At 51.6% G+C, this 22,955-nt stretch overlaps 4 protein-coding genes and 1 non-coding gene across 5 annotated transcripts; 4 read left to right on the forward strand and 1 right to left on the reverse strand.

Moving 5' to 3' along the window:
* Positions 1–5,276: 5,276 nt before the first annotated feature.
* G6M90_00g059920 (uncharacterized protein) lies at positions 5,277–7,083 on the forward strand (the record flags this gene model as incomplete). Its single annotated transcript, XM_014689074.1, has 5 exons — positions 5,277–5,395; positions 5,479–6,336; positions 6,400–6,694; positions 6,762–6,926; positions 6,982–7,083. The coding sequence occupies 5 exons, from the start codon at positions 5,277–5,279 to the stop codon at positions 7,081–7,083; spliced, it is 1,539 nt and encodes a 512-aa protein (XP_014544560.1).
* A 6,631-nt stretch (positions 7,084–13,714) lies between these two features.
* On the forward strand, positions 13,715–15,275 carry GWT1 (GPI-anchored wall transfer protein 1; the record flags this gene model as incomplete). The annotated part of the gene is made up of 2 exons (XM_014689075.1): positions 13,715–13,813; positions 13,899–15,275. The coding sequence occupies 2 exons, from the start codon at positions 13,715–13,717 to the stop codon at positions 15,273–15,275; spliced, it is 1,476 nt and encodes a 491-aa protein (XP_014544561.1).
* A 1,928-nt stretch (positions 15,276–17,203) lies between these two features.
* Positions 17,204–17,779, forward strand: G6M90_00g059940 (uncharacterized protein; the record flags this gene model as incomplete). Its single annotated transcript, XM_014689076.1, has 1 exon — positions 17,204–17,779. One exon carries the CDS (start codon positions 17,204–17,206, stop codon positions 17,777–17,779), a length of 576 nt encoding a protein of 191 aa, XP_014544562.1.
* Positions 17,780–18,679: 900 nt separating this feature from the next.
* Positions 18,680–18,784, forward strand: G6M90_tRNA00000072. Its single transcript has one exon. It is a non-coding gene; the product is annotated as a tRNA-Arg (tRNA).
* A 923-nt stretch (positions 18,785–19,707) lies between these two features.
* Positions 19,708–22,677, reverse strand: G6M90_00g059950 (uncharacterized protein; the record flags this gene model as incomplete). The annotated part of the gene is made up of 2 exons (XM_014689077.1): positions 19,708–20,096; positions 20,154–22,677. The coding sequence occupies 2 exons, from the start codon at positions 22,675–22,677 to the stop codon at positions 19,708–19,710; spliced, it is 2,913 nt and encodes a 970-aa protein (XP_014544563.1).
* Positions 22,678–22,955: the final 278 nt, after the last annotated feature.

Below are 22,955 nucleotides of genomic sequence, written 5' to 3' on the forward strand. Positions count from 1 at the left end.
AACCGAATAGCCGCAGTATCCAGCCACCGCCATGGAATTAGCACCCCAGTATTTCTTTGATGCAGCTGTGTAGTGGATTATGGACTGATAGGAGTGGGTTTGCTCGCCCGACGTGTCCCCTTGGATGGAGCAAACAAACGAACTTGCAGTGGAGGAGGAATCGCGAAACCCCTGTTCCTACAAGCGGATTCCACGGGTATAATGCTCCGTAGCTGCTTTCATCAAGACTGTTTCTTGCGGATCTCGGCCACCTGGCTGGAGAAGGCACGCGGTACGACGTACGACCAAGACAACCGTTTATTAATGTATCGTAGACCGTGACTCTGTGTTTGTGACAGCCCCCCACCAACGACACAAAGCTACATACGTACATATGTAACAATTGGTCCCACGGAGAAAAGGCTTGGCTCTGGTTCCGTTCGACGTAGAGGCTGTCGGAGCCATTGAGAACCCCACACAGTGGTTGAGAGGTTGGTTCATGTTTGTAACAAGTCAAGTTACTCGTCAGGTCTGGGGGCGTCACCAGACTGTGCCAGAAGAATTGCCAGCTGCCGGCCATTGTGAGCAGTAATACTTCGTATGAACAATCCATAATAACTGGTACGACAGCGCAGTGGGAGCAAAGATCAACCAAGATGGGCCCTACTCACTGGGCTTTCGCTGTCTTCATTATCCACTAGCGTACGATGCAGGTAGATGCACTAGCAAAGGTCCATGGTTCCAACAGGTCAGCTTACAAGGTTCTGGGATGTTTCAACCTCAAAGACACAGCCGAAAGGGTCGACTTGCGTCGCGCCTGTTTTGCTGGAATAATAATATGCAAAGTTTTGTGTAGTTTCAAGGTACAAGCGAGATGTCCAAATGTACGTAGAACAAAGGACAAAGCCTTCATCGCCAATCGCGTTGATCTGGGAGGCCCGCCAGGCTGCTTCTTAGGGGAGCAAATATATGACACAAACGGCGTGTTAGGCATGGCTAGAGTCTGTCAGTGCTATTCTGATATGTGATTCAATTCGCGTCTCAAGGTTTGCAGAATGGTATTGGATCTTTTGCCACAACGGCTTGCCCAAGCATACATTATGATGAGGAGCACATTAGCGGCTCTGCCGGCGCAAAAGGCTAATTCAGCCGTTGTAGATGCGCATTGTTGATGAGCGACAAATGAGTCTAAACCGGTACAGAAAGCAGACCTGCCATCGTGGAATCATCAGTATTGAACTCACGGGTAATGCTTGATGAATTTCACTCTTTTTTGGCGTCGACATTGTGCTGGTGCTCTCTTTATGGTTCGTAGGGAACATAATCACAGGTAGGGGTGCCTCAACTGTTGGACCCTTGGCGAAGGGAATAGCGCGAACTGCAGGATGCATAGTCCTGAACTGAAGCCGGCGGTTGGCTGGTAGTGGTGAATGGAGGTGTGGGATGATATCCATGCCATCTCCACACAGTTCCGAAGCGGCCCGCATGGCCTGTCCTTGGCCCCGTTGCTGATTGAAGTCGCAGAAAGCGAACGAGGTTGTCCTGTCTTCAAACCCGATGAGTCGCGGCTGGACTATCAGAAAGGGTCCCTTGAGCCTGGTGCTGAGTTTTCACCGGAATTGGATGAACAGGGAGAACATACGCCTCGGGGGGAGGGGTGCAGACCATGGCTGCTGGACGGGGTAATGGCCTAGGATGGGCCTGGAGACTTGACTGGATGGGTAAAATCAAATCAGCGCTTGCATCTTGGTGTTTTCCAAGGCTGGGAATGATAGGAGGTTGACTGCTCCAGCCGTGGCGCAGGGCCTGGCTACTTTGGTCAAGCCGCACTTTCCTTCAATGTCCAATTGGCGTGTCTGTGGTGATGGAAGCAGGTACTATGGAGTCCCTTTCTTGGTAAACAGGTACACTGCGACTGGCAATTTAAGAAGAGATGGATTTGATCCTCGCCATCGTTCCAGTTGAGCTGAGTACGTATGTAACTACTTGAAACATCAAGTGATCAGTCAACCTTGGAGGCTGTCAGTGCTATCAGACGGAAGATAGCCGACATTGGACCAACAGTATGGGGATCTAGATTCCAAACACGTCCTGCGAACCCCCAAAGATGCGCAAGGCACAAGCTCGAGCCAACATGCAGACCTAGCACGTCAAACACAGATCCGGAGAACATCAGAACAGCAATTCTTGGCTTGATGAAATAGTATATGGTACAGGGCCCTCGTCCGAATAATACGTGTGCCATGGAGGAGAAACTGATCTTCAGCTTGCCATAGCCACGACCCGGTTTTGAGACCCCCCTCCCCTAGACGGATTGAAAGTATCGAATCGCGCCACGGAGCTCGGAGTACCAATGAGTTCATTTGTAAATGCAAGAACGAACTGTCATGGAGCATTGTCAGTGGCACCCTGACCGAGATAGGCATGATACAATTGTGGCATCCTTGACGTGCTCGCCTAGTCCCTGATGCTCATGTTTCGGCCTCTGATGTCTGTCATGCCTTCATGCAGAAACAGGGTAGGCATCGCATGTTTTCCCCGTGTGTGAGCCGCAACAGTTGAAGCCCGAGCGATGTTGGGGATCCATTGCCGGGGGAGGGGAGCTGTGGATTAGTGAGTTACTCCGTTCGGAGCACATGCAGCCAATACTGGACAGTGCGGGATGTGCTGTTTCTTTGTCTGATATGGAGTACTTGAGTGGGGAGACGGACGTCGACGTCGAGTGGCCCCGAACAGTTTGATCTGCCTCGTCTTGGATATTCTGGAGCCACGAGAGCCAACATATTGGCACCTTGGCCACCCTCAGGCCCTTCGAAACCAGCAGTTGACAGTCACCGCTGAATTACGGCACAGTACTTCTTGCAAAAACTGGTTGGGCGTCCCATGGTGGTCAACACGAATATGTGGGCGCATGCGAGGAGACATCCTGCACATATCAATGACCGGAGTGGAGGTGGAATTCGCCTGCAGTACCTGCATGCGAGAGCTGTTGCTTTATGCTCTCTTCCAGAGGCTCTGGTTGGGCAATTCAAACCCTGGTGGTCTCTTTGCCCCCAATGAGAAGTCATGACATGCACGGGGGCTTTGAAAGGTTCAGTCAAGGACGAGATTTTTTTTTTTCCGTTGTCCTTGGTGCTGCACGACTGCAATATTTTCTGACACAATAACACAGCAATGAAAGTTGGGAGAAGCGACATGGACAGCTGCAGCTGGTCCTAATGAGTTAACGCTCCGTCCCAGTGCTCATATGTTCTTCTTTTCAGCCCCACACCAGGTCAAGGCCTCTCAGCATTTGATGCCACGCGGGCAGGTGTCGCGCCGGTTCCAGCCGCTGGCTGTTGAGTTAGAGGCTTTCTTCACCTGAAATGTGGTCGACGCCAAGTTGGAGTAGTTGGAGAAAATTATGGGGAAAGGCTCCGGCACCAAGGCTTGACCCTGGCTTAGTATTTTATTTGCGGAGTTGATGGCGCATTATGCACGTACATACAATGGAAGCATGTACGGACATATGTATATTATACAGAGAACTAATGAGAGCGGGCCGGTGCTTGTGTTCTCGTAGACAAAGGTAAAACACGAAGGTTGGTGATGGGCGAGTTGACAAGACAAAGAGGAGTGCCGGGCGAGAACCTGGTGCACAGCAGGCTCATACACCATCAGACATTTGAACTTTTCCAAGTCTATTTGGCCGGCTGGGTCTCGGCTCTCAGATGGAGGAGACACGCAAAGACATGAAATCCTGGAAGCGACAAAGACCGTCAGAGTGTTCCAGTTCCGCGTCAGATTCATTGTGCTAGCACGACGAGTGCTTGTTGATGATGCGTCCGACGTATTGGCCTGGCGATGCCGGGTCGATTGACTGCTCCATTGGGACAGGCATTCGCAAAGGGCAGCACTCGACCGGAGCGCAAGGTGACCATGTTCTGTTGCTCGACGACAACATCCAAAAACATTGAAGCCAAGGCCACCAGACCAGACATGAACAAATTGAATCCAGCGAGCGCACACGCCCCTCCTCTAGCCGCCGCCAGGCCAGACCCCCCGAGGTCTCAAGCTGGTGCATGTGCCCTAGTGCTCCAACGCCCCCTCCATGTCCATTTGATCCACTGAACGTGCGCATCCTGGCCGCTCAAGCACCAGACCCATGTCCCATTGTCTGGACTTCCAGATCAAGTCCGGATGGTTCAATCGTTCAATCTCGAGAGACCAGTCGACTTCACGCGCCGCGCTACGACAAACTTGGGTCGACCACTAGTTAGTTGGATGCAGCTCGAGTAGTAGTTTTGTGCTACTCTAGCTACCGTGACTTCCTTCCTCGCACTATATGTACTTGTCGCTCAATTATGGAGTAGCCGAGACTGTCTCTGCCTCTTGTTCGTTCGCGATGCGCAACTAACTGCACATGCATTCGATTTCTGGACCCTCTCTTCTTCTCCATGCCCATGCATGACATGGTGGAATCGAGGCACCCTCACGGCAACATCCCGGTAGTCATATCTGTTGTTGCTCCATCTTGTCTTTATATCTGTAACCTTGTCCCCGGCGACGCGCCATGCAAAGCCGTTCATTGCACCAGTGCTTTCAATGAACCGTATAAGACATACCTCAGGACAGATTCACTGAGCCCTTCTTTTTTTCCTTCCCTCTCGTTTCTCCTTGCTTCTATTGTTTGTTCATTTGCTGTATCTGCTGTATCTCTAAAATAGGAACCCTTCCCTTCAAGCTCGTTTTCCGACTTTGTACATTGTACATTGGTTGCAAAAAAAGAAGAGGAAAAAAAAGAAGAAGAAAAAAAGAAAAAGAAAAAAAGAGTGCTCGCATATATCTTGCCAGTACTCGAGGTCTGTCCATGTCATGGGAAATACAGTTCTGTTATTATTTACATCGGTTCCTCTTTTGCAAACAAACCCTCTCGTTTTATTTTGCTCCATATAAAATAATCCAGTGGGCGAGACACGCAGGCCTGTGAAGCTCGGTTGAAGCATTGGCTTGTCCAACATCTCTGGCCGTTCACCTGCTCCTTCCAAGCCGTGAAAACTCGCCTCAGCTCGCGTGTGTGCAGTGATTTCGAGCTCCAAATTCCTATATATTTGGCTGCTCTCGCAGGGCTTTTCTTCGTATTTTGGCATCTCTTCTCCAGATCGGATGATCAGGGATACGAAAACCACATCAGCAACGGCAACGGCAACGGCAACGGCAACAGTCAAACCTCGGCCTCTGCTCACTTCTTTCCACTTCGAGCCCCAGCATCCTTTCAAACGTCCCCCTACCTCGGGGTAGCAAATTCGATATCTACCATGGAAACCCATTTTGGGAACCTGCCAATGCGCCTTTGTGGTGTACTTGTGCCGTCCCTTCCCTCGTTTGACTTCTTGAACTCGACCACATTCTGGGTCTATCTTTTTTGGATCTTGTGGTAAGTCCCTTCAATCTTCCACCTCCCCCTCAACCTTCTCGGTTTTTTTGCAAACATTGAGCTGACTACCCGTCATTTAATAGGCTTCATCGCTACGTGAGACTTCTCGTTCACTGCCTGAGTCACTGGACCTACAAATCGAAGCCCCTTCCCGCCAACCCAAAGTATACCAACCAGGATGTGACGGTGGTGGTTCCTACAATTCATGACAATCCCGAGGAATTGAAGCCTTCTCTCAGCAGCCTTCTCGCCTGCAACCCAGCCTGTCTTTATCTCGTGACGCCCTATGACAAGTTCGAAGCATTGAAAAAGGCGGCAGAGCAACTCGGGGTCGATAATGTTCAGGTCCTCTCAAATACCATCGCAAATAAACGGCGGCAGCTTTGCGAAGCAATTCCCAGCATCGAGACCCCAATCACCGTACTGGCTGATGACGATGTGACGTGGCCTAGCAAGATGCTCACCTATCTCCTCGCCCCGTTCGAGGACGACAAGATGGGTGGTGTTGGGTCTTGCCAGCGAGTGAAGCGCGTGTGGTATGAACCTTGGTCAACGCGCATTTGGAATTGGCTTGGTGCCGCTTACATTGAACGCCGCAATTTCGAGATTACCGCCACGCATAACATTGACGGAGGAACTTCGTGCATGTCTGGCAGGACCGTAGCGTATCGGACGGAAATATTGAAGGGCCATGATTTTCTTTCCGAATTCCAGAACGAAAAATGGGGGGAAGGCACTCTCAACACCGACGATGATAACTTTATTACACGCTGGCTTGTGAAAAATAGATGGAAGACTTGGATCCAATATGATCCAGAATGCGAGCTGGAAACTACTCTTGAGAATAGCATGGAATTGTTTGTCTTACAATGTATTCGCTGGGCTCGCAGCAACTGGAGAAGCAACTGGACCAGTCTGTTTATAGAGGGACATGTTTGGAAGTAAGTCTATGCCAGATGCTCAGGTTTTCAGGGCTTATGCTAACTGCGTGTCAATCAATCCAGACAGCAAATGTGGTGTACATATGCGCTTCACATTGCCACCTTCACTTCTCTTGCCTTTCTTGTCGACCCGCTTCTCCTCTTGTCGTGTTGGCAGGCCACTGCCGACTGGGACACGGCACAGCGGGAACGCGCATTCTGGGCTCAATTCATTTTCATGTTCGGCTTTACCAAAGTAGTCAAATTGGTTGGCTTGTTCAAGCGGAATCCCAGCGACATTGTCTTTCTGCCCGTATCAATTATTTTTGGATACTTCCATGGACTCATTAAGATCTACGCTCTCCTTACTCTTCGTACGGTATGTGGAAAAACATCACTCATCACACTTTCGTGGAACTGGAAGCATAGCTAACGATAATTTGAAGACGACATGGGGCAGTAGACCTGATGGTGACACCAACAACGACTCTCGCCTCCAACCCCTCCCCAAACCGTCGGAGTATGTGGCGTCGCCCAAGACCAAGGAACACTCAGATCTCACGGCCTCCAGTGCCTCTGGTATCTCCGATGGCTTCAAGATCCGCCAGAAGGTATGGGGGTTTTTGACGCGCAAACAACCAGAGGATCTGGGGAAAACCTGACTAGGCCGTTTACGATGCGGAAACGCCTTCGCCCTGGAATATTTTGGCCGGGTCCGAACCTACACATAGGTCACGCGGCTCTGGCTTGCCAAAACTTGGAGGCTAATCTAATGGAGGACGGATAATATACGCCTGATGATTTTTCTTCTCTTATCACCCGGAAACGCCATATAGCAAATGGTCATGTACTTTTGTGTTGTTTATAAACAGTCTGCAACTCGTTGCCACACTGGGGACAGGGGGGTTACAGAACTCTGCCTCGGCAACCTAAATGGCGTTTTTATTCACCTTTACTTCTTCTTCTATTTCTGTACTTGATAGAAGAGGTCAATCTGAGTTTTGCACTGTGTTCATATGCATTTGGCTATGAACTTTTCTATTTTGTTTTCCTTAGGACGGGAGCGAGGATCGATGGTCTTTTAGAGGGTTCGGCACAGAAAAGTTCTTGATTTTTTTCTTCGATAATGCAATGGTTATGGTATAGGAGGAAAAATATTGGGGGGTGAGGAAACGACTGCGTTTTGTTGTTATTTCTTTAGTCTGTGGTTGATGGCTGTTCTCGACCAGCCATCACGACAGCAAATTTCACAGCTCTTGGTGAGCATTTTGGTTGTGGAAAGCGATAGGCTCAGATGAGGGTTTGGAACATGAGACTCATACGGTGGTGTCCCTAATGTCGCGCGTGGCTGATGGGCACTGAAACAACTATTTTTCATTCTTCGAGGCAAACCATTAGCGACTGGTGCAGGAATGCAGGAACATAATTTAATTCTTGAATGAAATCAGCACCTCTTCTAGATACTTGACTAGGCCTGATTAGACTCCACGCGTAGATACGATAGTAGCCACGGCCTAGCAAAGTGATATATGAGATCATTGGACAGGCAGTGTGCATGGATGTACAGATCTCGATGCTGCGAGTGTGTAGCACGACCTTGAATGAAGGCTGGTACCCAGCAGCGCCTGCACCTGTTGCTTTTGTTGCATCCGCTCCAGATGCAAATGCCAGCATCCGAGTATCCGCGCATGTACGATGACTTCAGCTTGTGGGCCGACATGAACGAGGCGCGGGCAGGCAAGCAGAGAGCTCTCGAGCGTTTCGTACAACATTTTGCGTATGCAACGCTGATTTTTGAGGTCCCTTTGAATCTTGGTCATCAACCGGGCTCCTCCTGTATTATGTGTTGCATAGATACCAAACTGGGAAGGTACGCAGGGATCCCTCGAATGATGACGTTTGTTACCTATAGCATGCTACTATGGAGTTGGTACTCACAGCCACTACTCAGCTCGAGGATAGAGAAAGACAGGCAGGAGTATGAGTGATGGGTATTTCCATGGCGCCCAGAAACTCTCAATGTCCATGTCATCATTTCGAGGGTCAATTTTTCACTACGGCCATTGCTCAAGGCCCTGCCGCTGAGCTGGCAGCATCGACACAAGGCGCTTCGTACAATGTATATATAATACGTACAACGCAATGCAATCCACATGACTTTGCAAACCAAATAAGACGAGTTCGATCCGAAAAAGGTTGGTGGCAGCCTCTGGGGTCTGTGGGGCCGTGGCCATGGTCGCTAGCTAATGCAGGTATGTCGAGACACTTGCTTGTCACGGCCCCAAGAGCTGCACCACATGTTTGTCTGGTTCTGCAGGTCGAACCTTGAATTGATGCATGCAGGTGGCTTGCAACGCGGGTATGGCAAAGGTTGCCGATACATGTGCCGCCATGTGAAGGAAGAGTCGAGGAGGTTTCGGGGACCTCTATTGCTGTACAAGACTGTCGTGTTTACGCCTTGATGCATTGCGCCAAAGTGCAAATACGGGATGTGGACGGCTCAATTAGACCTTTTAAAAAAAAGACAGTCGAATGAGCATTTCTACTCAAGCAGGGGTTTCACCCCAAATCAGTTCGTCTTGGTCGTGCAGAAGAGTAGATGCAGGTCCACCGCGGTATGGGGAAGACGGAGAAGGAGAACAACCAGGAGAAGACGGTTCGACAAGGAACGGGCTACAAGATGCGGCAAGGCAGGCTCTGATCCACGATGAAGACGCCGCACAGATGGCCCCTGGGGGAATCGAAACCAGTTCCATGGTCGGCGAGCTCTCGCGATGTTGGGGGAGGGGAGGTGGGTACTTGCACCCTGAGCTTGGAGGCAGATGGGGATGAGGACCAGGGGACTCGTTGACGGAGAATAACAGAAAGACAATTTGCTGCCCCAGATGTCGACATGTCGAGATGTGTCTCTCCGTTGTGGATGCACACGCCCCCTCCTTCGTTGCCCCATGCGGTCATGCCCCCTGACCCTTGTCTCTCCCCCTCACCACCAGCCTTCCCTCTCCACACCCCTTCCGATAAGCCCCCGTGTTCCTCTACAAGGGCTCTATCGAACTCTTTTGCTTCCCAGCGCATTTCGATGCCGGATACTCCGTACTGACTTCTGAACCGGCTCCAAGCAAATGCGACCCATCAGGTGCCCATTGGACGACGCGTCCGCCAGCGGGCATCGGGTTTCGAGAGATGGCCCATGCTCCCTGGCGAGTCCTTATTACTGCCCTGTTCCCCGGCCGTGAGCAAGTCAATAACTTCCTCAGCGGCGTCCCAAGACCGAGACAGGCGGAGGCGGCCGATGACCGTTGCGGGCTGCGGCTAGCCACAGGTTAGACTAGTCACTGGACTTGTTCTTAAAGGCCACTTGGCTCAAAGTTACGACGCTTGATTTCAAATGGCGCCATTACACGATGGTACGTAAGCAGCAAGATTGTTTGGCCGCCGCGACCTTTGGCTCTCGTGATGGGCACATCGTCCTCCTCCACCAAACAGCTACCCCATAATATCTTCACAGTACATTGCTCACAGTACGGAGCACCCTCGTCACCCCCGGCAGACATCTCAAAACGGGTCATCCCTAGCTCGTTGCCGCTGGGGATCCTCCACCCTCTGTGCGTTTACAGCCAGAAACTGTGGACAGTGTCCGTGTGCGCAGAGACTACTGGGAAAACCCATGATATGGACTCGAGTGGTAGTCGGACAGGTGACAGGGAGCTCTGGCCCGCGCCTACCCCGGGCAACAAGCTGTCCAGGTCGAAAAAAGATAGATCGTCGTCCAATCTGTCTCGATTTAATGTGAACTCCGGTGGTTTTCAAATGCGGCATGGTTTGAGGCAACTTGACGCCTGTAACTCAACAGGGCGCTTCGACTGAATCGGTGGCCAACAGAAGCGCTGGGTAGCCTCGAATCTAATCAGGACAAAAAAGAACGAAACCACTCCCCCCACACACAGATTCTGTCGAGCCGTGTGCTCGAATTATTGTACGTACTCCCGTACATCCATTTAATATTGTACAATACGAACTATTGGGTCCGCATTTAACAGTAATATAGCGCTTACCTTTGAGCGAATCTATAGGCGCCGTTCCGTCCAAGGTGGAAAGCCGATGGCTCGCGTGGCACATCTCCACAAGATGTTGAGCCATTTCGTTCCGGGCAAGAAGACGAAGTATCACTTTCATGGCCACCTGGTGTTTCTGTGGGCCATTTACGCCTTCGCACCAGTACGGAGCACAGGAGTGTCAGATCAGCCGCTGCAGACTTTGTAAGCTCGGGACGAAGCGAACAAAAAGCAAGCGTTTGATCCTAACTTACTTCCCAAGTAGGAAAGCGGCACAAGAGGCTGCAATCGGATCTGGGGCATCGGCAAAGGAAAAAAAAGCAAACCCAAGGAGAATGGCTTGCTACCAGGTATCCTCGTGAGAGTCTGGATGGAAGCGTCCTGAGACATGACAACAAGGCAAAAATACCAAGAGTCACTTCTACTAGTCTGCAGGACAAGTGTGCGCCGACCCGGACTATTTTCATTCAACTCTAGGCTTTTCAGGCTAATTTCTGCTGACGCCAGGGTTCCGTTGTGTCTTTGCGCGATTCCTGGCCAGATCGCAATGTGGGGAAGTAGGCTGGTCATGGTGTTCCCATGCACGCCCTTGAAGACACGGATCTATCATCGCTAACAGAAGGTGAGCTTGCAGGGATCTACTTGCCATTTTAACGGGCCGTGATTGGAAAGGTTTTGTATTGACCTTTTGCAAAGACCATAGTGCTTACAATCTCGATTTCACTGTGCCTGGGCAGCACCCTCTGTGTCGACAGCAAAGTGCAAACGCTTCACACCTGTTCTAGGAGCTGTGCGTCGTGATGAGATTGGCTAAGAAAAATTGTTTACTATCTGGTGCAGCCGATTAATGCATTGGTTCTTTTTTTTCCCAAAAGGGATTCGACAAAACCTCTTTGCGCAAATGTTGATGCGGGACTAGGCTAGCCCCAATGCTATGACAGAATCGTTCGGTTGAAACGCCGCGAAGCACGGCAGTGGCCAGCCGCGGCAACCGTGGCAGCCGCAGTAGCCGCATTGTCAATCTGCGAACTCATTGTCGTCTTCAGAGAGGTATGACGCTCATTGCAACGCGTTTGGAAGGTGTCAGTACCAGCCGTGAACTTTTGCGACTCAGCAATGCTGGCGTGAGATGAAGAAAATGTCTACCAAATATTGTGGAGCGCATAGAAATCACACACTGTCTCTGGCGGGCTCAGATTTATCGGCTCAGCGGCTTTATATGGTTGTGAGAGACGTGTTGTATGCGGTACACCCCGACGCAGATGCCCGGCAATTTGGCCAATGGACTTGTACAAGAAGAGGGTATTCATAACCATGCCCAGGAGCACAGAGGGGAAAATGGCGAACTATTTATTTGGCCATGCAGAAAAACCCTCGGTTTCACGCCCGGGGTTGCCTGAGACTTGATTATACCTATGCTGGCCCAAGGTATGTGCCCTCGGCTCACGAAGACTCACGAGCTCAAGATCTCAAGAGCTGTCTCCGCAGTAGGGCAACTCAAACAGACCCGTCAATGTTGATTGTGCCGTCCAGCTCAAGGGCCAGGGCCAGTGCTTGCGAAGCTGAAATTCTGTCAGAAACGACAAGATGTCGAGGTGGTGCCGTCCTTGCCATCATTCGATTGCGTGTCTGGTTCGTTTCCTCTTATCCAAGCGCAACAGTCGGTTGTCTTGGCACAATAGGTGGGGAGTGGCATCACATGCGAGGGAGTTTGGTCCTCTAACCCATCACAGCAAGACATGTTGGCTGCATGCAAATGATATTGGATGCTACGGAATATGAACATGATAAATCACAGTGCTAGACGACGAACCAAAGGCCACAGATGCCGTGCCGGCAACAAAACCGGCGCTCTGTGCGGAGCACATCTGGTACTCGAGTACCTCGGCAAGGTTTGTACCTACCTAGTACCTACATACTTGGTAGGTACGGAGTGTGTAGGTATACACATATACATATACCAAGTCTGCTTGTCTCGGATTGTATTGGAGGGAACAGCAAACAAGAGGAGGAACCAACGCCTCCAGAATAGGGATATACCGGCCGAGTATTGATGCCCATGGCCCACAAAGAAAGGGACAATTATCTATCTGCAGCAAGAAGACACGAAATTTTGAGCATTTCCAGGCCACACCGGCATAAGTAGCAGTGGGCTTGTGTGTGTGCTTTCACCTTGCCGTGTTTCGCCAAGGGCTTCATCCCAAGTAAGAAATAGAATACATACTCAACTTTACATGCGGCATCATGGAGCACATCGGGCTTGGGTGGCCAGTTCCACCACCGCCCGCGCGTCGTGTATTCTCCATCAACACCCCCTTCCTGAATCGCGTTGGTGTGGTAGGCCCGCACAGGCCCTGCAGAAATGCATCTTCTTGGAAAAAGCTTGGCCTGACTCTACCCGAGAGTACTCCGATGCATGTACTGTATTGTATGTAGGCTCAGCTTGGTCTCGGGATTGAGAGGGAGACCACAAGGACCATGGCTAGTGACCCTACTGCCTAGCACCCATGTGCCGAGATGGACCGGCAAGATGCTGCATGCCGTATAATGCGAGCTGACTAGTGTCTTTCCATGCGACTTGATTGTCCGGAATGTGAGGGTTTGCAGTTAGCACCGTGTTCTCGTCATGGGAGACGGTGAGGCTTGAAGCACATCTATGTTGGGTACACATGCATGTTTAAATAGTGAGAGGTTAATGCTGAGAAACTTGATGGACGATGCGGCCAGCTAATCACCGAAACGAGATATCGCGAAGTAGTTTGTAAATGGCACAGAATGTTATGTAAATCTCTCCGTGCGACGAAGCAGTTAATAGTACCTGGTCGTAGCCCTAGATATGGGTTTGAGACCCTGCGCCTTGCAAGTTTGTGCACCTTTACCCCAGAAGGAACCCCGAATTGGGTCCACGGCTCCACCACTTGGTTTTGTAAAGGCAAAAGGACAATATCAATATAGCAATTAGACCCCAATACTAATACCAATTTCCGCCTTGATATACAATCCAGGAGCGCCGTCGACGACTGCCAAGCACCAACCCTAAATGGTGCTGCCGTTCAGTACGGAGTACGTGGACGCAATCCTGCCCAGCCACACGGCCCCTCCCGCGCCACAGAAACACCCCCATCACAGCTAGTCATTGGCCAGCTTAGGCCCGGTGCGAAGTGACCCCACACCGGACGCGCATGGAGCTACTGACGCCTCAACACCACGAGGCTGAAGGGGCAGTCAAGACCAGCAATCCGCAAAAGAAAGAAACAGTCTGTCCTCAACCGCCATTGCGCGCCACGGCCACCACCACCTTGTCCCCTTTCTCTGTAATAATGCGTCTTTAACGCACCGGCGCAATGTCCAAGCAGAGCTACAAACAGCAAAAGGAGGACTTTGTGTCCAACCTCTCGGGCGGTTCCGTGCCCGAGATAGCTGCCGTCACGGCCGTTGTACCCGTTCGTTCCCTCCGTGCTTTCTGAGCGTGTCCCAGGCTATAGCATCCATTTTTGCTGACAAGATGTACCATGAAAAACAAAATAGGTTGCTATTCTGCTGTGGTCTGCCCTCCAAGCTCGCCAATCCTTCTTCAGGCCGTACACGCCGCTCTCCTATGCCGTCGACTTCCTCCTCTGCGTGGGCGCATTCCTCCTCGCGACGACGCTCTACGCCAGCACGCCCGTCCTCCTGATCCTCTTCCTCCTCGCGCCCGTGGCATCCGTGTACATGCTCCCCGCGCAGACGGCCCGCAAAAAGAAGCCGATTGTTCCGAGGGATGACAAGAACGCGGCGCGGCCGCTGGACGTGTTGCCGGCCAAGCCGTTCCTCACGTCGTACCGCGGCGCAATGATGGTGATGACGTGCGTGAGCATACTGGCCGTTGACTTTCGCCTGTTTCCGCGGCGTTTCGCCAAAGTAGAGACGTGGGGGACGAGCCTGATGGACATGGGCGTGGGATCGTTTGTCTTCACCGCGGGCGTGGTCGCCGCGAGGCCCGTCTTGAAGGAGCGAGCCTCGGGGAAGAGCATGTCGCTGGTCAAGCGCCTCGTCTACTCGGCCAGGCACTCGGCCCCGCTGCTGGTGCTGGGCGTCATTCGCCTCCTCAGCGTCAAGGGGCTCGACTACGCCGAGCACGTCACCGAGTACGGCGTCCACTGGAACTTCTTCTTCACCCTGGGCTTCCTGCCGCCCTTTGTGGCCGCCTTCCAGGCCGTCCTGCGATATGTGCCCTCGTACGCGGCGCTCGCGCTCCTCGTCGGCGGCGTGTACGAGGTGCTCCTCGAAAACACGGCGCTCAAGGCGTACATCCTCACCGCGCCGCGGACGGACCTGCTCTCCATGAACCGCGAGGGCATATTCAGCTTCTTCGGCTACCTGGCTATTTTCCTGGCTGGCCAAGACCTGGGCATGTTCATCATCCCGCGCGCCATCAACCCGCGCAGCAAGGCCACGCCCGGAACGCAGCGCAACACGCTGCTCATGACCATTGCCGTCTGGGCTGCCATCTGGTCCGCGCTGTACTATCTCTGCACCGGCTACTCGTTCGGCCTGGGCCTCGTCGTCTCCCGCCGGCTCGCGAACCTCCCCTACGTGTTGTGGGTGGCGTCCTTCAACACAATCCAGATCTTTGCGTGCTGCCTCATCGACACCGTTTTCTTCCCGGCGACTTACAATGCCACCGATGGCAGGACGGAAAGGGAGGCAAATGAATTTGCCACGAGCAGGGTGCTCAGAGCGTTTAACAGGAACGGCCTGGCGGTGTTCTTGGTGGCGAACCTGCTCACGGGGTTGGTGAATATGACGGTCAGGACGTTGGACGTCGGTCCGTCAGTGACAATGGCCGTGCTGTTGGGGTACATGGGTGCTGTGACGGGGTTTGCCGTCCTCTTGGATATGTACGATGTTTCTGTAAAGCTGTGATGGATGGGCGGTGGGTAATTAATCAGTTGCGCTGGTCTCAGGGAAGAGGAGGGGAGAGCAAATTCCAAGGCACGGATCCTACGAATGACAATTGAGTTGCATTCTACCCTGAGACTTTAAAATATGGCCGAAATATATAAAAACAACGAGGCTAAATAGACTGTCATTCTGATGGCGGAAATCAGACACTAACTTGCATTGCGACAACGCAGAAACTGTACGTATTGACGCCTTACACAGCTCCCAACAATCCTGACGATGCTTGGAAACCCATGACCTCGCGATTCTACAAGAATAGGGTTGATAGCACGAGTACTGCTCTACGACATGCAGTACTCGTGGTCGCCAACGGGCGATGCTCACTAAACTATTCATCTCGAGACATCGCGGTCCCAGCTTTACGGCTTCTCATCCGGAGCCGTCCTTGAGTACGCTTTCATCCCGACTCATATTTCAAGATATACGCTATCTGTGTATCGAGGAATGGCAGCACTGAACCCCGGAGACGAGTTGGATGGCCCTGAGCCTTCTGCTTCGCCAACCACTGCACCTCGTAGCCATCCGGTCTGCGAGACAGTACGACAATGTCCTATCAGTTTACTTAACGGACGGATGACAAGATACAGCTACAGTTATATGTGAGTTGGTGTTAAACATATATACATTGATATAGGATTCCATCACGGAATGGGGCTACTGACAGCAACAACTGAGCCTCTCATTACACAGATGACCACACAATACAAAACAGCCCAAGGCCATGGCTGCAAGTTTTCATTTGGCTCAGAAATGGAGGCAATGGTGCCCAATCTTGGAGAACAGGGAACCCAAGGTTGGTGTGGGAGGATTACAGTCAGCTGCCGTATTTTCCATGACGGTCTTGGACGGAGGCCGCCGAAACCACCATAGGAAGCATGATCAAAACATGCGGGCAATGGGAATATGTGTTCTCACTTACGGATTTGCTCCCTCACACTATCTGGGCCAGCCTGCTTCCACCAGCAAGAAACTGTCGCCGGCCCCAAGGAACCGCACACATCAGAGGGAGGCAGCCGACTCTGACCATCTAGAGTTGACAGAATATTTCGGAAACTTGCAGTCCCGAGACTTTAGACTGCCGGTGGCACTTTGCCCTGCTGCGCCATCACAACAATGATTGAGCGTTCTATTCGAGATCATCGCCGTGCCACCCGCACATTTGGCCCCAAGCATAATCCCATCGAGGAAAAGGGGTTCAGCCGCATATGCCAGAGGGAACAGAGCCCTTCAAGCCATTCAGCCACTCATACTTGCTGCATCTTGCGCTTATTCGCCAAAGCTTACGACCTGGTCGATAATTCATCAATGACATCGAAATCATGGGCCCGTCAGCCACACAGCTTCGCCCTCGAACGCCTCCACCAAACTTCAACGCCGCCATCCCCATTTGTCTATCAACAGCTTCCAAGATAGTTTGCTGTTGTACTCATTGAGCCATTCAGCCTTACCACGGCTTTCGAGAGTCTGCCAATGCTCCAACCTCGCTGGCAGTCTATTGGTTACAGTCGAGACGCCAGTTCTCTGGAGGACGCCAAGAAGGGTAGGGAGTTGGAACGTTGAAACGAACTAACCAGGTACTGGAAACAGCCCTTCAAAGGCGTAGCAAGTGCCGTGACGAGAAGGCGGAGCTTATTTTCTCTCTATCCGTGACTCTATTTCTGGGCCACCGTGGAGGCGCGTGCTGCGAACTGTAATCCTGGACTGGGAATACATCAGGTCTGGACATGTAGATAATATCCTGATAATGACTATATAAAGCCGGTGTATTCATGGGCAAGATTCCTTCTTTTCCTCCCCATCTCATCACTGTTTCATATATCACTGTCCTACACAGTTCAGCTTCCATACATCAACACAATCATCCAGCCATCTCAACCAGTCCATCAAAAATGCTCACCAAGACGATCCTCGCCGTCACTGCCCTGGCCACAACTGCCTTCGCAGCTCCCCTTGAAGCCCGCTCCGAGCCTCCCTCTGGCTCCGTCTACATCGCCCCAACGGCATTATACGTCTACGATGTCTTCACCGGTGCCATCGGGCCCAAGACTACGAATGCCGTGGTAGAGAAGGGCAGGGCCGTCCACGAAAAGACCACCCTCATGACCTTTGAATACCCCATGGCGACGGCAAACAAGAAATGCGCCCTGTACTTCAAATATGACTCGGTATCCTGGAGCGGCACTGACAAGCTCGCCATCTTCTCCAGCCTCAAACCTGCTCCGGGTGGCGCGACCAGCGACTGGGGTCCCGGGAACCAGCGCAATAACCAACTAGGTATCTGGAAGAGGCCATCGCCTTCGTCATCGCCTTCGTGGGCTGATTGGGAGGCGACCTATGGGGGGCTCTCGGTTCCCCAGGATTGCAAGCCCGGCAAGACCGAGGCCTTTGAAATCGTTGGCCAGGGCGATGAGACCTGGATTTCCTATGCCAATGCTATCGGCGGCGTGCGCATCGCCTACTGGTGATTGAGGGGCGGATGGAAGCAATTAGAGCATGATTTTGGGGTTCCTTTAGAGTTGTTTTTATTGGTCTTGTCTGTTTTGGAATATGGCGCCTTTGAGCTCGGTGGTTCGTATAGCATCGTCGTTTGGCGACTAGAACCTGGCAACATCAAGTCTGGATATCTCGACACCATGTAGCGAGCGATGTAGAGTTGCACTTTGGGAAAGACTGCAACTGGGACACTGTATTATACGAAACGCTCCTTTAGATAGAACTCGTTAGAACTCTAGAACGGGAATACTACTACCAATAGGGATTTTGACGTCTTTCGAAATTACGCCTCATGCAATGTAAAAATGAATACCGTGATTTTGTGTTTCTGCTGGTCCCGACTCCCGAGTATCCGCCACGTACTTGAGCAATTCCTGATCCTGGATATGAGACCCGAGTAATGCTACCCTCATCAGTAATGAAGGTAAGTCAGGCATGACCATTACGGCTATGCTATTATAGGCACATGTCTCTCTCATGAGAGCGACCCCCGAGGCTGTTAACCAAGGGGGGATTCTGGGATAAGCCCAGGGCATTAATGCGATACAAGCCTTACAAACACAAATAGAAGGGACTACTGGTGAATGACCATAAGCATACTACAAGCAATACTATGTAAGAGCCCTCTAAAAGGGCCTGCGACCCTACATAACGCTGCTTGTTCGTGGCCTGGCTCGAAACCGCCGTGACGTCTTCGAACTCCCCGTCATGTCCACGTTTATATCGGCATTTGGCTAGCCCGGGCTGCATGTGGTGGATCTGGAGAGCAATCAGTTGCAGGAGCATTAAAAAGTAAAACTTAACTTATAATAATATTAATCATTAATTACGAGCTTCCTCTTATGAGGGGGAGAATAAAAATAAAAAATATTTAGCCATGGCAGGAATCGAACCTGCTACCTTCTGACTACGGGGTAAGGATACTATAAGGATACTGCGCTACGTAGTCAGACGCTCTACCATTGAGCTACACGGCCTGTATTGGCTTTTGCTAGCCTTTTTTGGAGGAAGGTAGTCAAAACTATCTTAAATACCAACTAAGACTTGCAAAGCACGTTGTACTATGCGGCCAGCTCGAACCAAAACTTGCCAACAACTGAACAACTCAGCAGGTATGACGAGCCGGAGTGCATGATTGGGGCAACCTTTGGTCTTTTCAAGGCCGAGACAACTTGTATTTCTCACTGACAAACCCTACTTATATCTGTCCACCTCAGCCTCACGGATCTAGCACCTCACACCTGATGCTGAAGGCAGCTTACCGGAATAGCCATACTGACAATGGAGAACAATCTTGTCCTCGATCCCTTCCTCTCCAGCTAGAGGGCGAAATTGAGCTCAATCTTATATAAGCACCTCCAGTACACAAGCTGCCTAGAGTCGCCACTGATACACCGTGGCAGATGAGAAACCTCGAGTACTTCATCCGCCACGGCCGATGATAGGGCATACGGACATAAGTCCAGGGAGCCAATTGCGCTTTGCGTCTGCTAAAAAGGGGGGTGCAGAGCTTCTGACTTGAGTGGTAACCCGGCGCTCAAAGCACCAGACTGTGTCCGCTTCTGATTTGGGATACTTAGGCAAGCATACGTGTTTCACTTATCGTGTCAGGCGGGTAAAAAGATGGCAGCCAGATTTGGCTATTTACGACGTAATAATTCGATAGAGCTAGCGTAGTTGCATAGTGGGAGGAATAGCATAGTGAGTGCAACACCCTCCACAAGCTGGGCGAAAGTGAATCTATTGCATTAAGGTACTGATACATGGCGAATGCCCCGTCTCATACGCCTTTTTTGCCCCTTTATTAATTTTTCGTGGCCAAGATGCTTGCGTAAATAACCCAAAAGACAGTTCATAATAAATAAATGGGAATCGTAAATCACCCAGAAACGCCATTTCCCTAACTCTTCGCTTCCAGCTCTCGCTCTCGCTCTCGCTCTCTGAACGACCGGTGATTGTTGTGATGGTGGTGATGATAATGGTCGTCTCGTGCCCGGTTGTCGTAGTCATCCGCTTGATCTCTCCGATGGTGTCGTTGCCTTTCACCTTCACGTTCAGACTCTCGATCCCGCTCTCGCTGACGATCCCTCTCCCTCTCTCGATCACGGTCTCTGTCACGATTCTTGTGGCGTTCCTTCTCATCACTCTCTTCTTCACTTTCACGGCGTCGGCGGTGGCGATGATGACGCTCTTCGTCTTCCTCGCCAGCTTCGTCACGCATAGTATCACGCTCCCTTCCATAATCATTGTCCCCTTCTTTTTTTCCCTCAATCTTGGTACGGCGTCGCTCTGCAGTTTTCAGTTAGCACCAAACCTGACATCACAGCTGCAAAGGTTACTGCTTACCTCTCAATACCTGTGTTGCTGCGGCATAAGCCTGAATCTCCTCTTTGCTCAAGACTCGCAGCACGATGACAAAGTCATCGCGAACTTCAAATCTTTCCTTTCCAATGGTCAGTGCCTCGGGATTGACAATCTTGCGATTGATCTTGGTCCACCTCGCCCCTGGAGGGGCGTCCTTCAGTTTCTTGTCCTCTTTGTGGGGGGCCACACCCTCACGAACTGGGTTAGCTTCTTCTGGGAAGCTAGCTTTCGGCTGCTTCAGGATGCCTTTCAAAGGCTTGCCTTCGGATTTGTCCTTCGGAGGTGACACAACACGGACTTGCTTCCCTTCAGCTTCAGGAACAACGAGTTCTCGACCGCGAGATTCTTCGCTGGACTTTTCTTGAGAGGGTTCCCGGGATGAGCCAGCAGCGGCTTGCTCTTTTGATGGAGATGGAGAGCGGGCTCGTGGCTTCTCTGGCTTCTCTGCCAAAGCTGGTCGTTCAACCTCTTTCTCTTGCCGTTTATTGGACATCTCCATCGAGGCTAGCTGCTCCTTAAGCTGTTTCAAATCAGAGGCGTCATTAGGGTTGAATGCCTGGGAAGCACGACCTCGTCGAGGGGGTCTGTTCGTATCATCGGAATCCGATCCCGAGGCTCTTACAGGTTCTCTGATCGTTCGGGTATCTGCGTCAGGTCGACGCCGCTCGAAGCTGCCACCATCTCTAGGTTCTTCCCTCATGGACTCCTTGTCTCGCAAACTATCCCTTACAGACTCCCTCACTGGATCTCTCTCACGAATTGGCGCAGGCTCCCGAACTAGTTCCTTTGGCACGAAGACATCCCTTTCAGACGCTGGCGGCCTCTCTTTCGTAGTAGGATTTCGTTCCTGGAGTGGCTCTTTCTCCCGTAATGATTCCCGTTCTCGAGTCCCCTCTTTCCCTCCCATTGGCTTACTGGCTCTTTCAAGGGACTGGCGAGCATCTTGCTCTACGATAACTTCTTTGTGAATTTCGCGATCCTCTGGAGGACTACGGCGTCTCTTTTCACCAGGAGCTCCTGGGTCTTTCTTCTCCCCTGATTTGGTTGAAGCTACAAGGCTAGCAGCAGTTGCCGCGGCACCGAGTCCGCCAGTGAGCGTCTCACGAGTCCGTGACCGTTCCTGATCTTGGTTCTCTTCACCTCTTTTAGTCTGTCTCCGATCTCTTCGATCATCCGTAGGATCCTGGCGACTCCAACGTCGACCTTCTCTGTCTTTATCTGAACCGTATGACACTTCTTCGTCAGATCTCTTTCTTTGGTCGTCAAGTCGTGATTCACGGCGGCGCTCCTTGATTTCCTCTGGGTGGTTTAGAACGTCTGTGCGAATTCCAAAACCTCGTGATGTGACGCTCTCATCATAGAACCGAGGAGGCTCAGAGCGGCGATCAAAATCTCGGTCGCGCATGGCACGCATGACACGCTCATCTTCTCGACTTCGATATAACTCGTCATGATGCGACGACCGGAGTCCAGCATCCTGGTGAAGCGACAAGGGTCGCGGTCTCCTGACGCTGCCGGAGCTTCCAGGTATTTCGAGTAGCGATGCGGCACTGGTGGGTGAGGGGGGGACTGGCGCAGCTGGAGGCGCATCCCTAGAATCATACGCCCGATTGATCTTATCAAAACCACGAGTTGAAGGCGGTGGTCCAGGTCGTCCGTCGTGTTGCCTGCTACTGGGACCATTAGGGGGTCGATTGAGGTCATGGCTGGTGTTGATATTAAGATTCCTCCTATCTAAATCGTAATTGACGTTTGGACGGTAGTATCCCGCATCAAAACTGTCATGTCGATCATGCCGCCTAGAGCGGCTTGGCTTAGATTGATCCAAGTCGTATTTGACGAGCTCGCCGGCGTTGGTGTACTGATATCCGTCGTCCCCATAATCGATGGCCGCGGTACTATGTCTTGGGTCACTCGGATAAACAACTGAAGGTCGAGAATTACGATAAGCTTCGATGTCGCGCGAGCTCAAGTGACTGTCAGCCCTATCTCTATATCTGCCAAAATCCTCGCTCGGGGAAGGCGCATGATATGAACGAGAAGCTGTATTGCGAGAACGCAAAGACGAGGCAGGCTGTGAGTAAACTTGCCCGTCAGAGGCACGGTATTCGTCTCGAACAGGACTCCCGGATCGTGCATTGCCAGAGTGAGACGAAGAACCATGAGATCGATCCAACTGCGTTGTAGTTATTATCACTGGGGGCCTTGAAGTCGAGTCCAGCGTTGAGCGACGCGTCCTGCTGCCGTCTCTAGTCCTAGAATTGCCTCTTGGGTCCTGGGTGATAGCATATGTTCTTGTAGTTGTAGGAACTCCCGAGGCGGTCGTGGAAGTAGAGTAGCCTCTCGGAGTAATATAGTGTCTTTGGCTGGCAGACGGTACGACATGCATGTCTCCGGCATACATAGAGCTGTATCCTACACTGGTCGGCATAGAAGCTCTGGCAGGGTTGAAGGTAGGAGACCGACCCGACGACGTGGGAACATAACCAATGTACCGATCCGACATGTTTGACGAGCCTCGTGAGAGTCTTGGAAGAGGTGGCAATCAATAGGTGATGGTGCCTCTCAACACCGCACTCGCTTTGCTGGAAGATGATTTCTGGCCTGCAAATTCACCTAGACACCAGCCTAGACCAAAATTCTGAAGCGTTGGTGAAGATGATGGCTGCGGTGAGGGGTTGTCAAATTGTCCACAGCGCCTCGACCACCCCCGCCCTACGGCGGCTTGTCAATCTTCAAAAGAAAGACCAAGTGCTGACAGATCAGCGGACAGCCTCGGAGGAA

This window comes from Metarhizium brunneum, chromosome 3, assembly GCF_013426205.1.
Source record: "Metarhizium brunneum chromosome 3, complete sequence".
Classification (NCBI taxonomy): Eukaryota; Fungi; Ascomycota; class Sordariomycetes; order Hypocreales; family Clavicipitaceae; genus Metarhizium; species Metarhizium brunneum.